General features: G+C 35.2%; 1 protein-coding gene across 2 annotated transcripts in view; it reads right to left on the reverse strand.

Annotated features, from left to right (window-relative positions):
• c11.1 (maestro heat like repeat family protein c11.1) overlaps nt 1–13,328 on the reverse strand; it is a 763,927-nt gene that overhangs the window by 553,845 nt on the left and 196,754 nt on the right. For both annotated transcript variants that reach the window (XM_090407949.1, XM_090407950.1), the window contains exons 11-12: nt 10,981–11,094; nt 5,391–5,464 (exon numbers count right to left, since the gene is read on the reverse strand). In XM_090407949.1, the coding sequence (XP_090264075.1) occupies nt 5,391–5,464; nt 10,981–11,094 (188 nt within the window). The remainder of the gene's footprint in view (nt 1–5,390; nt 5,465–10,980; nt 11,095–13,328) is intronic.

Below are 13,328 nucleotides of genomic sequence, written 5' to 3' on the forward strand. Positions count from 1 at the left end.
AGATGTCTGATTCTTTAAGGATCTCAATCTTCAGGAAATCAACACACATGGATAGATACCTACATGCATCTTCCTTCACATCACTATCCCACACAAAAGTTAGGTTTCATTTCCACATTGGCTCACCGAGCTTGCTCAGTATTGTCTGATGAAGAAGAACTAAAAAATGAACTAAAATATCTAGAAAGAACTTTCTTAAATAATGGATACTCTTCCAAAAACATTAAGAAGCAACTATATCAGTGCCCTCGAAACAACACAGAGATCCCTAACAACCGCAAGGGTTATATTTCTTTACCGTACATCAGCTCGCTCTCCCAGAAACTCAGAAGAATTTCGAAAAAATTTAATATAAAAATGTGATTTTCAACTCTTCTAAAACTAAGGTCAGTTATAGGCCACCCAAAACAAGCTCATAACCATCTTCAGTTCCCCCGTGCATATAAAATAATATGTGATCATGGGAGGCCATACTATGGCCAGACTGAGAAGTCAATCCTCCTATGGCTAGGGGAACATCAGAGAGACATTTCATATATTGTATGAAATGTCAACAGAATCAGAGCAAGTGCACTCTAAAGTCATGTCTTATTTTCAGTGAACACAAACGATGAAGGCCGTCAACACGGAGTAGATTGAAACGCAACATCAAACATTTATATTTGTCACGATGAAGTGGAACGGCGCAAAGTGGAATCAAAAGAAATCGTCCTAGACCCTTCTCACATCAACAGCAACCTCAGTTATAGTCTACTTGACTCGCATAGTTCTGCCATTAGATACTGGCTAACGCATGAACTCATATGCTCGAATTTGCACACAATAGAACTACAGAACGGACTATAACAACAATTCAAACTTAACTTCAGTTTACAAGTCTGTTATTATAATGGCACTGTTTTCATGTTTTTTTTTTAATTTGCTTTAAGTGTTACCACACCTGAAGAAGTCATCTTTGACGAAACATGTTGTGTGCGCCATTAAATTAACTTATCTATTTTCTCGATTTCAGTCAGTCAAAAAAAGATGAACATATCTAATCACCAAGTCAATGTAACTAACGATCATACATTTTATATATATATATATATATATATATATATAATGTTCAAGAATATATTATCCTCCATGATTGCAACCTCATTTTTTTTTTTTTTTTTTTTTTTTTTGGTTCTTCAGCCAACTCTTCTAATTCTAAAGGGTTTTGAGGATGGACCAGCTTCCCTCTCTAATGACTTGCAAAAATCCTGCACTCTTTTTTTCTACCAGAATCTTCAATGTTACCATTGGCATAAATAAATTTTATTATCCAATTTCTTTTTATCCATTTTGAAATATGCTAAATCATTCAACTTGAAATTGGCTCCCACGTCCAAGAAGTTTTAACTTTATGATTAGACTGAAAACTATGTATTCCCTCTGTTCTTTGATCTTTAAATACTAGAATAAATGTTCTTATACATGATATTTGGAAGGATCTCCCTTGGTCTTTTTAGTCTCATTAACACCACATAAGATAATATGATATTTCTGAGAACTAACACTGTTTCCATGGATGCATTTTTATATTAAGTGTGTTTACGATCCTCTGCTGAAGTTCCTGATTCTTTGACAAAATTTTTTCCCTTCATGTTTCTTAAATTGATTATGCCTGCCTTCCTTCGTTGATTGTGGTCGATACTGGTTCTTTGACACAACTACCAGGGATTTTCTATAACTGGATAATATATCCCAAGCCAGCATAATATTCAATTATGGATCATTAATGTATATTAATGCAGCTTAAGCCAACACAGAATGCTATTTGTTAACTAAATCTCACATAGTCAACCCATTCTCATTCATTCACCTTCCAAAGATAACTAATAATTAGCAAAACCATAGGAAGGTGAGCATTTGACAATGAAGTGTGAATTATTCATACAGCTTAAAAACAGCCACTATCAATTTTGCACTACTGCAATGGTAACTATGTGCTATTTGGCCACAAGGCCAACATAATTTATGAACTTGTGTAACTTCCTCTCACTTGCGAGTGAGAAAGGAAGGCCAACATAATTTGAACTTCACCTATCACTTATGCAAATAGCTTAGAATACAGTTCACACTAAACAGAGTAAAACAAAACTGCCTACCTTTCCCGACTCTTGAATTACATGATTGCATCCTCTCCATTATAGACTACTAAAATCCCAGAAAAGAGACAGTTACTGCTAGTCTCAGTATCATAACAAAATAGCCCCATTATCAGTACACTGTCAAACAGAACAATGGCAAATTAAAAAACATAAGGGCTATATTGAAATGAACTATAACCTGACCCAATCCCCCAAAGAAATGCAAATCCTCAAAAAAAGCATCACACATGCACACACTTGCTAACAGATTGCAAGGGTAATCCAAAATGGATATATATATATATAGTCTTAAGTGGTTATCAAAATATTTTATTCTTACTACCATTTTGAAGTACATTATTTTAAACAGATCAAAAGACTCGGTTGGCTGGTGGACAGTGTAACAATCAACACCATCATGCTAAAATCCCAATAAGGTCTTAAATATTTGTGAATGGCACTGGGACTAGTATGTGAATTTCACTGCCTCATGCTGGGACTGTATAGCAGAGTTATGTAATCCTTAGCGTGCTCTCAAAATATTAATATATGATTGAATTTTTTTCTGGATGGGATTAAAAAAAAAAAATATATATATATATATATATATATATAAGGTGTTTTATATAACACTGTATTTGGAATTCATAAGGCTGAAATGGTCAAGTTTCCAGAATGCTAAACAAATTGAGATTTCAATGCCTTGTCTCCCAAACTACATAATTTTATAGTTATTAATTAAGTTAATATTAGGAGATAGTGCCATGTTCCTTTTCAATTTCATGCCAAGTAGCACTAATTTCCTAAACAATTTCACTTGTGAATTATCAACACACAATTTTCTCATTTTTGTCAGAAAAAAAAAAGAGAAAAAAAACATTTTCTGAATCACTAAAATGGAATTTATTTTTTTTATATAGTTTCTTCAGAATCAAGAATGCCCATTTAAATATCAGCAATAACTGATACAAATTCTTTACATTTAATGTCATTTTGATACTATTCTGTTATTGGTCATATGAGTTTTTGAAGTCAGTAAAAGGTTTTTTGAATTTAGTTTTATCATTCTTCCTTTCCAATTAATGCTTACATGTAGACCCTCAACTTCACTTTGGTGAATCCTTATTCCCCAAGTGTCCTACATCTGTATATTACCTGTGCTCTTCCAGTCAGTTTCAGGGACAAAAAAAAAAAAAAAAAACTGAATTTCCAAGAGAAAAACCTTCCACTCCTGAATGAGGCCAGCTAAACTCTCCATTTGATTGAAAACACCAGAGGTCCACACGTCATTAATGAGATTTGCACCTGGATCTTTCGAACCAAAAAGTTTGTCTAAACCAACTGAACTACAGAGGCTCTCAGTTGTATTAGCTGTATCAATAAGGCACCTTTCACTGGAAAGCAGCTAGAGTATGTTTCCTAGGCAATTTCTTTTATCTTTTTTTTTTTTTCTGAAAATTGAAGTGTTGTGAAACCCAAATGCCTCTACTTTAAAAAGGCCTCAAAAAACTTGTATGTTTTTTGAGGACTTTATTTTTTATACATTATAGAATGCAACTTCATCTTCATAGCACAACTTGAAATCCTTGAGCAATTTGCCTGAAAGGAGCATATCTTGATTGTTTTTAGTCACAACAAAACACTTTTCTCCAGTGTTTTTAATATATTTTGGTCCTTTGCCTTAAGTTTTGCACTTCACAAAATGAAAATGTGTAGTTTGCATTTCCTTTCATTTATTGTGCATAATGAAGAGTGAATTTATAAAAAATTATCCATAAAATAATTTAATAGAAAAGTTCATGAAAAGTTCAGTGATCTCAAAAACATGATCCATCTCAGACTTGTCTTTGCAAGGTAAGGTACCATATTTACTAGAACATAACTCACACTTATTGCCCCAAAATTAAAGTTAAAAAATGGTGATGTGAGATATATGCAAGGATTTTCGTAAACTCAAGTTTTTCAGAAAATAAAACTAAATTGATATTTATAATTAAATTCTCAGCATTCGTTATAATTTATAATTGCCCACATTAATTATATAATGAATGCATTTAAATTTTAATTTAAATCAAAGTTATTTACGCGATCATTCGCTCATCTTCAATCACACATATATTTGAACTTTTAGCGACAATGCTTCTGTAATTAAATTAAAACAATTTCATTATTGCTTGTCCTTTTATCATTTCAGAAGCATAAGATCACCATGATCTACAAAAACTGAAAATGTGTATGACTTACTAAGAATCTCCTATTTGCTATTGCTACTTCCGTCTTGCAAGCGGGTTCCTCGTTTGCATTGGCAGCTACCCAAATAGTGTAATCTTTGTTCCCATCCAGAGCATTAGAGATGCTGGATTTTAAAAAAACTCTTGGCAATTATTTCAGGTGAAATCATATCCCAAACTCTCAAACAACATTCACTATCTATTTCTTACAGTTTTAAACTTTTTCCGTGTGCAAGGATTATGTGAAACTTTTTAATTTCTTTTCTCATTAAGTAAAATCAGGGGTGCAAGATATACATGAGGGTAAGTTATATTTGAATAAATACAGTAAATGTGTTTTTTAAATAAAAAAAAAACAGTTACCTTACAAAAAACCCTTTTCATCATGTATGTTCAAGGATATAATTACACTAAGCTAATTCATGTTGAGAACCATGAAATAAGCTTATGCCAATACTCATGCCAACTGCATACCTACTTAATGGTTAAAGAGGACAATGGGAAAATTATAGTTGGCAGTACCACAAATGAAAATGGTCTTGTTAAATTAATTTTTAAGGGTATTATCTTCAATTTTTATAAGAATGGTGATGTCATACAAGTCATGTAAAATAAAATATTATTGGAGAATACTTATTTATTTCAAAATTATTTCGTATAAACAGAGCAGATATTAAGTTTACACCAGACAGAGATAAATAGTGCCGCCATGTTGTCAGATATAGGAATTACTTCATATTTCAGAAACAGCAGCAAGGCATCTTTGAAAGTATCTCCGTTGAAATTAAACTCGTGGAAGGAAAATCAATCTATAAGCAAGCAATTTATTAAATTAATTACATAAGATATTATCTTCTGGTTGAAAATAAAACTCCTTTATTACATTCAGTGAAGGTTGCCCAAGATCAGATAACTTGATAGCAGTAAGATGCTTTAAAATGAAAATTACGTAAAGGAAATATGGGTATGACTTTGAATATTGTCACTTTATATATGCTATAATTCTAAAAACAGATAAAAGAAATACTATGCAGTTACTTACCTTATTACTACTATCATTCAAAACTATCCTCAGTCCTGACAAAATTGAAGATATTTTGTCTGAAATATATACATCTTAAAAAAAAAATAATAATATATGAATACAGCAGATTCTTAAATTAAAAACAGACTAATAATAATACATAATATAATACATGTAGTATACACTAAGTAGCCATTTTATTAGGAATAGCATTTAATAGCGCGTGTCCCTCCCATTTGCTTTTCAGAACAGCATGTATTCTCTGTGGTATTGATTCAACTATGAATCTAAAATGTTCCATTGGAGTGTTTCTCTGTATTGTCACAATGGCATTACCCAAATGTTGCAGATTGGATGGTTGCAGGCTGCTGCTACAAACTGCTCTTTTCACCTCATCCTAGAGATGCACTATTGGGTTGAGGTCTGGTGACTAGAGCCATACTTGCACTTTTCTCGAAGCAGGCAGGGCCCGAGCTGCTAAAATGCTCCAGCCTCACCCCCCATCATTGTTTGGGATCCTTGCCCTAATTTTTCAAGACATGAGCTAGAGCCTAATGCACATGTGCATTAGTATGGCCCTGTTGGTGACTGAGCTGGCCACTGAAGTAAACTTGCTGTCATGTTCCTCAAACCACTTCAATATGCTATGTGCTTTGTGGCAGGGTGCATTTTCGTGCAGTAAGAACTCATTTGACAATGGATAAACTGCAGACATGAATATGCGAACCTGATCAGCAATGATGTAAAGATAGGCTGTAGCACTCAGGTAAAGTTCAACTGGTATCGAGGGACATAACATGCACCAAGAAAACATTCCCCACAGCATCATATCCCAGCCTCCAGTCTGAGCTGTTGCTACCTGACAGGAAGGATCCATGGCTTCATGTTGTTGGAGTACAAACCAGGACTCATCAGACCAGGAAATTTTTTCCAGTTGTTAGCTTTTCAAGTGTTGGTGATCTCATGCTTGCTGAAGCCACATCTTCCTGTTCTTAGCTGAGAGCATTAGGACCTGGGATGGTCATCTGCTCTTGTACCCCATCTGTGACAACATGTGATGAACTACACTCCGAGATGATGTTCTGATCACCACTGTTGCATCAAGCTGTGATTTGACTGGTTGCAGCCATCTTGCCACATTTTACTATCCTTGTCTTTCTACTCTGACTTCATGCATCGAGCTGTTTCTGTCCACAGGGGTGTCACTGGCAGTTGTCTGGTTATTACACCACTCCTGGTACATCCTGAACACTGTTCTGCATGAAAACCCTGAAGAGTAGACATGTGAGATATCGGCACCAAACAATCCCGCCATGATGAGAGTCACGTTAGTTACTCTTTTACCCATTGTGATCAAATAAAAAAAACAGAACTGTCAGATGTCTGTCTGTCTGAGTTATACAGAAAACAGCAGACTCATCATCTTCAGGAATGGTCTATTTTCCTAAATGGGTAGGTGTTCCTAATAAAGTGGTCACTCAATATATATTCAACTATGTTAATAATGCAAAAAATTAGTTTTCAATTTACAGAAAAAAAATAAGAAGAAAATACTCTAAAGTATTTCACCATTAATCTACATAAAGAAAAATCGACTAAAAGTAGCTATTGATACCAATATGTTAAACAATGCAAATTTAAAGGAAATTTGTTGAAAAAGATTAACTACATTGAGTTGAACTTTTAAATAAGTCAATCTGTTCAAAATGTATTATTTATAACTTGCAAATTGCTATATTATCACAGCAGCTGGTTCTGGCAACAGATTATAATGCTGGTCTGGTTGGCCAAATGGCAACATAACCTGCTCTCCAACCAACAGGCTGCAGATTTGAAACCCATCACAGGCCATGAATGTATGGGATTATCTTTAGGCAGGAGATAGATTTCATTGCCTGATGCCACTACTCCATTCATTGGTGACTTGATTTGGCTTGGGAAAAAAAGTCCAATGTTTGGTCTCTAGAGTGAGATTTCCAGTAAAAAAAAAAAAAAAATGTAAATATATAAAATTTAAAAAATAAGAAAAAAGATCATCAGCAAACTGATAGTACTAATGTAGTATAGTTTTTCTACTTTTGTGGATGGGAATCACAAAAGTCAGGAACATTTCTTACCTTGCAATAGGTAGTTTCATATTGTACTTGACTGTTAAAATTGGAGGACAAAACAGGATTTACCTTAAGAAGGAAAGAAGAACAATAAATAAAGTGAAACTGAATGAAGTTGACAAAAAGGAAAGTACAGAAAGAAGATTCAGGTTAGAAATTAAATGTGGAGAGAGGTAAAGTGTGCAAACTCTTTTCTGCTTTGTGGTATCATCAGCACAAAGCAACAAATTAAAGGAAAGGGAGAAGAATACTGTGCAGATAATATTCTTAAGTTTAGTATAGAGATGGGAACTTTGTGATTAAAAACACATCTTTCCATGCAAACGATAAAGTATCATCAACTTTTTTTTTTCACCACAATATATTCTCAAGTTTTGTTTTGTTTTTCCCCAGCCAAATATGCTACAATACTTTTAAGCAAGCAAAGCATGACCCACCTTGATGAAAATCCACACATAGAACACAATATATAAGATTATATATGAAATAAAAAATTTTATATCTAAATATAAATTATATATAAAATAAAATACATAAAATGTAGCAGTACTTAATCAGAATTATTAGCTTTGCTCTTTTTTTCCCAATTAAATTGTTAATTAGGGGACATATCATGAAGGTAACTCAGAGGATTGCTACAAGTATTAAGAAAGGCACTGAGCTATAGAGATAGAAAAGTTGTAGTTCCATTGTATAAAGCCCTGATCAGACCACATCTGGATTATTGTGCTCAGATCTGGTCCCCAGGTTTTGAAGGGAATAAATTAAGCTTGAAGAGAGTGCAAATGTGAATAACAAAAATTATATCCAGAATGTACAATATTAACTATGAGGATAGACTGAGGATATGTGAACTGCAGAGCTTGGTCAAGAGAAGAAGTAGACTTGATATGATCAATAAGTTTAAACTGTTGGAGGGATAGTTACAGGATTGCAACTAGGAAGTTCTTTTCTATTGCAGATCAAGAGGAAGGAGCAAGAACAAGAGACTATCCCTGGAAATTATGAATGGAAGTGGTAAGAAGATAAGTAGTAGCTTTTTTTCATGTAGGATTGGACCATGGAAAATGCACTCCCTGATAAAGTAGTGAGGGCACGAACAGTGAATGAGTTTAAGGAATGGTGTGATAGATATTGCACATTCACCACACTTTCAGGCAATGCATTCCACTCACCAATCAATGCAAAGAACCTGCTTCTCACTCCCCTGCTATCACCATCCTTATACAGCTTACATGGATGGCCTGTGGTTCTACCCTTGTCTCCCTCTACTCAATGAAATATCTTCTCCAGATTAATCTGGTAACAATGCTTCACCAATGTCTCAATCGCATCCCCTTTCTTCCTCTACTCACAAGGATCTGTAATTAGCATTTCCTCAATCTCATATCTGACATTCCATAGACCTGAGACTAACTTTCTTTGGACCTTCTCCAATACATCCTCATCATCCTGAAAACCAGGCAAAAAAAGCCATGCACAGTAATTCATATGTGGCTTGATCAAAGCCTTTTACAGGGAAACCATAACCTCTTTGTTTCTGCATGTCTATATATTCCCCATTATTGCCATAATCCATTGGGATGTACCTGCAAATTTTAGCAATGTAACCACTGAAATTCAAGTCTACCATCACTCCCAGATCTCTCATCTTATAGTGGCCTTATAGTCTATTCAGATCAGCATATAGGGTCACAATGCCTGCTCTACTTCTCATAGCCCTTCCCATCATCAGCTGTACATCTCCAGTTAAGCCGGTACCAATGTCTTTTACAAATTAAACAATAATGGTATCAAAACAGATCTCTGTGGCACTTCATTAATGACTTTTCCCTTTTGGGATATCATTCCTCCATATACAACCTGCTGATACCTGTCTATCACTTTTCAACGTGCTAGTCTATTATCTAATCCCATCTGTTTCAGTTTAGCTACTAGCTTGTGAGGTGGCAGTCTACCCAAGGACTTTGAAAAATCCAGGTATACCACCATATATGCATCTTTTTTTATTGAGTGAGTTTGTCACCTTCTTGTAATACATAAACAGATTACTGAAACATGACCTATGACCTCCCCTAACAAATCCATACTGACCATAATAAAGAATACTGCTATTATCAATCCCCTTCTGAATCCTAGTCCCCACCAACTTTTCTAATACCTTAATAACAATCCCGGACACACAGATTAGCCTATAACTTGCAGCCTTAGTCTTATCCTCCCCCTCTTTGTGAAGTGGAATAATTTTTTCCATCTTCCATTCTGTTGGGACTCACCCTGTTGCAAGACTCATGTTAAATAGATGTGCCAAAAGAGCCATTAATTCCACAGGGCATTCCCTCAAGACACATCACAATACAGGATCAAATCCTACTGCCTTATTAACATCAAGTTTGCTTAATTCCTCATATACTTCCTGTTCATTCTCCATCAATACCTCCACTGCCACACATTCTACACTACATGTTGTCTTCATGAGGATGAAATATACGGATAAACTGATAACTGAATAATTCAACTATATCCTCTCCACTGGTTATCAATCTTCCAGTGTCACCTAGCATCATCCTCCGATGGTCATATGACCTTCTACTTGCTACATATCGAAAGAACTCACTAGGATTTTTCTCGGCTTGATTGACTAATCATAACCGCTTTGCTTCTGAATGCCGATGTTCTCCTCATTATTGCCATAATCATTTGGATGTTCTTGCAATTTCAGAAATGTGACCCCTAAACTTCAAGTCTCTGTCCACCATTACGCCCAGATCTCTCATTTCCTCCATCTCCTTCAAAATTTCTCCATTAATTGTATGTATACTCTACATCCCTACCTTGCCTACCAAATATCAAGACCTTGCTGCACATATCAAATATAAGCACACATATATAAGCTAGTCCCAATGTCATTAAAGTACAAGTTAAACAATAATGGTTCCAAAACAGATCCCTGTGGCACCCCACTAGTGACCTTTATATTGAGTTGTTTATATTTTTTAAATTATTGAAGGTGGGTAGAGAATACTTTGGGATGGGGGTGGACATAGAAATTTTTGGGGAAGGAGAAGGATATTATGAGATAAGATTGGGGGGGGGGGGGGGGGGAGAACGGATTGTGAGCCGTTTTGACTGTGTGTCGTCTTCGGAGCTCATGACCACTTCCCCCATGAGCTCCGAAAACGATGCACAGTCGAAACGGCTCACATCCTGTTCTACCACCCCTGATCTTATCCTATAATATCCTTCTCCTTCCAAAAAATTTCTATGTCCACCCCCATCCCAAAGTATTCTCTGCCCAACTTCAATAATTTGAAAAATATAAAAAAAAAAAAAAAAAATGGGTTTTTCAAAAAAAGTTTGCATACCTCTTGCCTCACCAATAACTCTCCCACATCTCTTCATTCATGCATTTTACTCACTCCATTCATTCATTCTTATATAATAAATTATATTTCATCATAATTTTACTCAAAATCTATCATTTCAAAAATACTTACCACATGAATTAATAAGATGTTTCAATACTGTTAAGGCACCAATTCTTATACGCTCATTACTATTATCTAGCCGTTGCAGAAAATAAGCCACCAGACGACTAGAATATGATGGTGCTTAAAAATAAAATGGGCAGTTAAATTCCTCTTACAAAAAACACAGGATATACAAACAAACATTAAAGCATGTTTATGTATCCTGTGAGATGCAATTCACATACAACAGAAGATTTGTGTAGTTCCTAATTTACTTTAATACAAGATAAAGTCAAAAAAATTTATTGAATTCAACATGCAAAAACTGTTGTGAAATCTTCTAGTGCAAATGATTAGGTTAGAGCTGTAATAACAAGCAGAGAAAAATAAAATATTCCAAGTTAAATGTATGACAGTAAAAGTTGCTGGCACATAATATTATATATAAAAAATACGCGTGCACGCGTGCACACACACACACATTTAGAAGTAATGGTGCATGTTTATCAAAACTATTTTCCAAAAGCAGCATATTTTGAGATAATTTCTTTTGTGAAATCTTCTAGTGCAAATGATTAGGTTAGAGCTGTAATAACAAGCAGAGAAAAATAAAATATTTCAAGTTAAATGTATGACAGTAAAGTTGCTGACGACATTCTTCGAAACGGACTAACATTTACTTTCATAGTTGACAAACCTATGATAGGCCACTTCAGCAAGGCACTAAGTACACTCTTTCATTAGATAAAGGACCATGCTGGTCTGTTGGAGAACTTAGTAAAAACAAGAGTAGTCAAAGGTAGGTAGTTTTTTTTTTTAATACAGAATTACAGTCTCACAGATGTCTAGAAGTTTTTTTTAAATCTATATTGTTTTAAATCTATATTATTAAAAAATATAAACATAAATGGATGGAACACGTTCAAAGAATGAAAACAGAAAGATTACCAAAACAAGCCTTGAAGTACAAGCCATTAGGAAAAAGAAAACCAGGACGTCCTCTTAAATGATTCAACGATGACTTCTAAGGCCGGAACAGGCCATGCTAGGCCTAAATCCTTGATACGTATGATGATGATGATGATGATATTGTTAAGGTTATTAATGTTTTGTAAAGCACAGGTCAAGTCTAAGAATAATCTGTCACTTTTGAATCCTGGTTTGTTTTTATGATAACAGTCTTTCTCCATCTACCTGCATGTAAAATGTCAGAGCACATTTTACATGCAGTATTTTACCAAGGTCTGCTAATCCATAACTATTATTATTATTGCGGGTATCTCCATGGAGTCAGTAGACTCATCGCGGGAGACCCAAACTAGCAAAACAATATCTGTCATATCTCTTCTTGAATTCATTTACAGACGAAGAGCTCACAACTAAGTCAGGCAATGAATTCCACTCATTCACCACCCTCCAGGCAAAAAACCTTGTTCTGACACCTTTGTTAACCACACTCTTCTTTAATTTCCAGAGATGACCTCTTGTTCTTCCATCACTTTCACACAGCTGAAACATTTCCCCCTGCATCAATCCTATAAAAACCTTTTAGTAATTTGAATGTTTCTATCACATCCCCTCTTCTTCGCCTATCAACCAATCTCTGCAATCCACAAGCTCTCAATCTATCAATGTAGGGAGCATTTTTTATATCACTCACCAACTTGGTCACTCTTCTCTGAACCCTCTCCACAGCCTCCTCATCTCCAAGGAATCCAGGTGACCAGACCTGAGCACAGTAATCCAAATGTGGAAGTATCAATGCTTTATAAAGGGGAATAATAACCTCTTTATCTCTGGATGTCAGTGTGTTCCTCAACAACCAAGTAATCCTATGTGCAATCTTGGACACCTTAGCAATGTGTCCTCTGAACTTCATCTCCCTATCTACCAATACCCCTAAGTCCCTAGCCTCATCAATCTCTTGGAGTACCTTTCCATCGATGTAGTACACAGCTGGTAATCTTTTAATCCCAAAATGCATGACTTTACACTTTTCCACATTGAACTGACATCCATTTTCTTTTGCCCATTTTACCAGCTTATTTAAATCCTCCTGCAAACTTTCAACATCTGCTTGATTTTTTATTGCACTACACAACTTTGCATCATCAGCAAACAACTGAATATCTCCCTTTAAGCCGTTTCCTATATCATTTATATACAAATTAAACAACATTGGCCCAAGCACAGAGCCCTGAGGCACACCACTCGTCACCTGCCTCATTCTGGACTAGGCTCCTCCATACACCACCTTATGGTATCTCTCCCTGAGCCATTCTCCTATCCATATCACCAATTTAATATCCATTCCCATCTGCTCCAATTTGCGTAACAGTGTTCTATGGGGTATCCTGTCAAAAGCCTTAGCAAAA

The sequence above is a fragment of the Typopeltis vanoorti genome, chromosome 18 (assembly GCF_054136105.1).
Source record: "Typopeltis vanoorti isolate ZY-2024b chromosome 18, IOZ_Tvanoo_1.0, whole genome shotgun sequence".
NCBI lineage: Eukaryota > Metazoa > Arthropoda > Arachnida > Uropygi > Thelyphonidae > Typopeltis > Typopeltis vanoorti.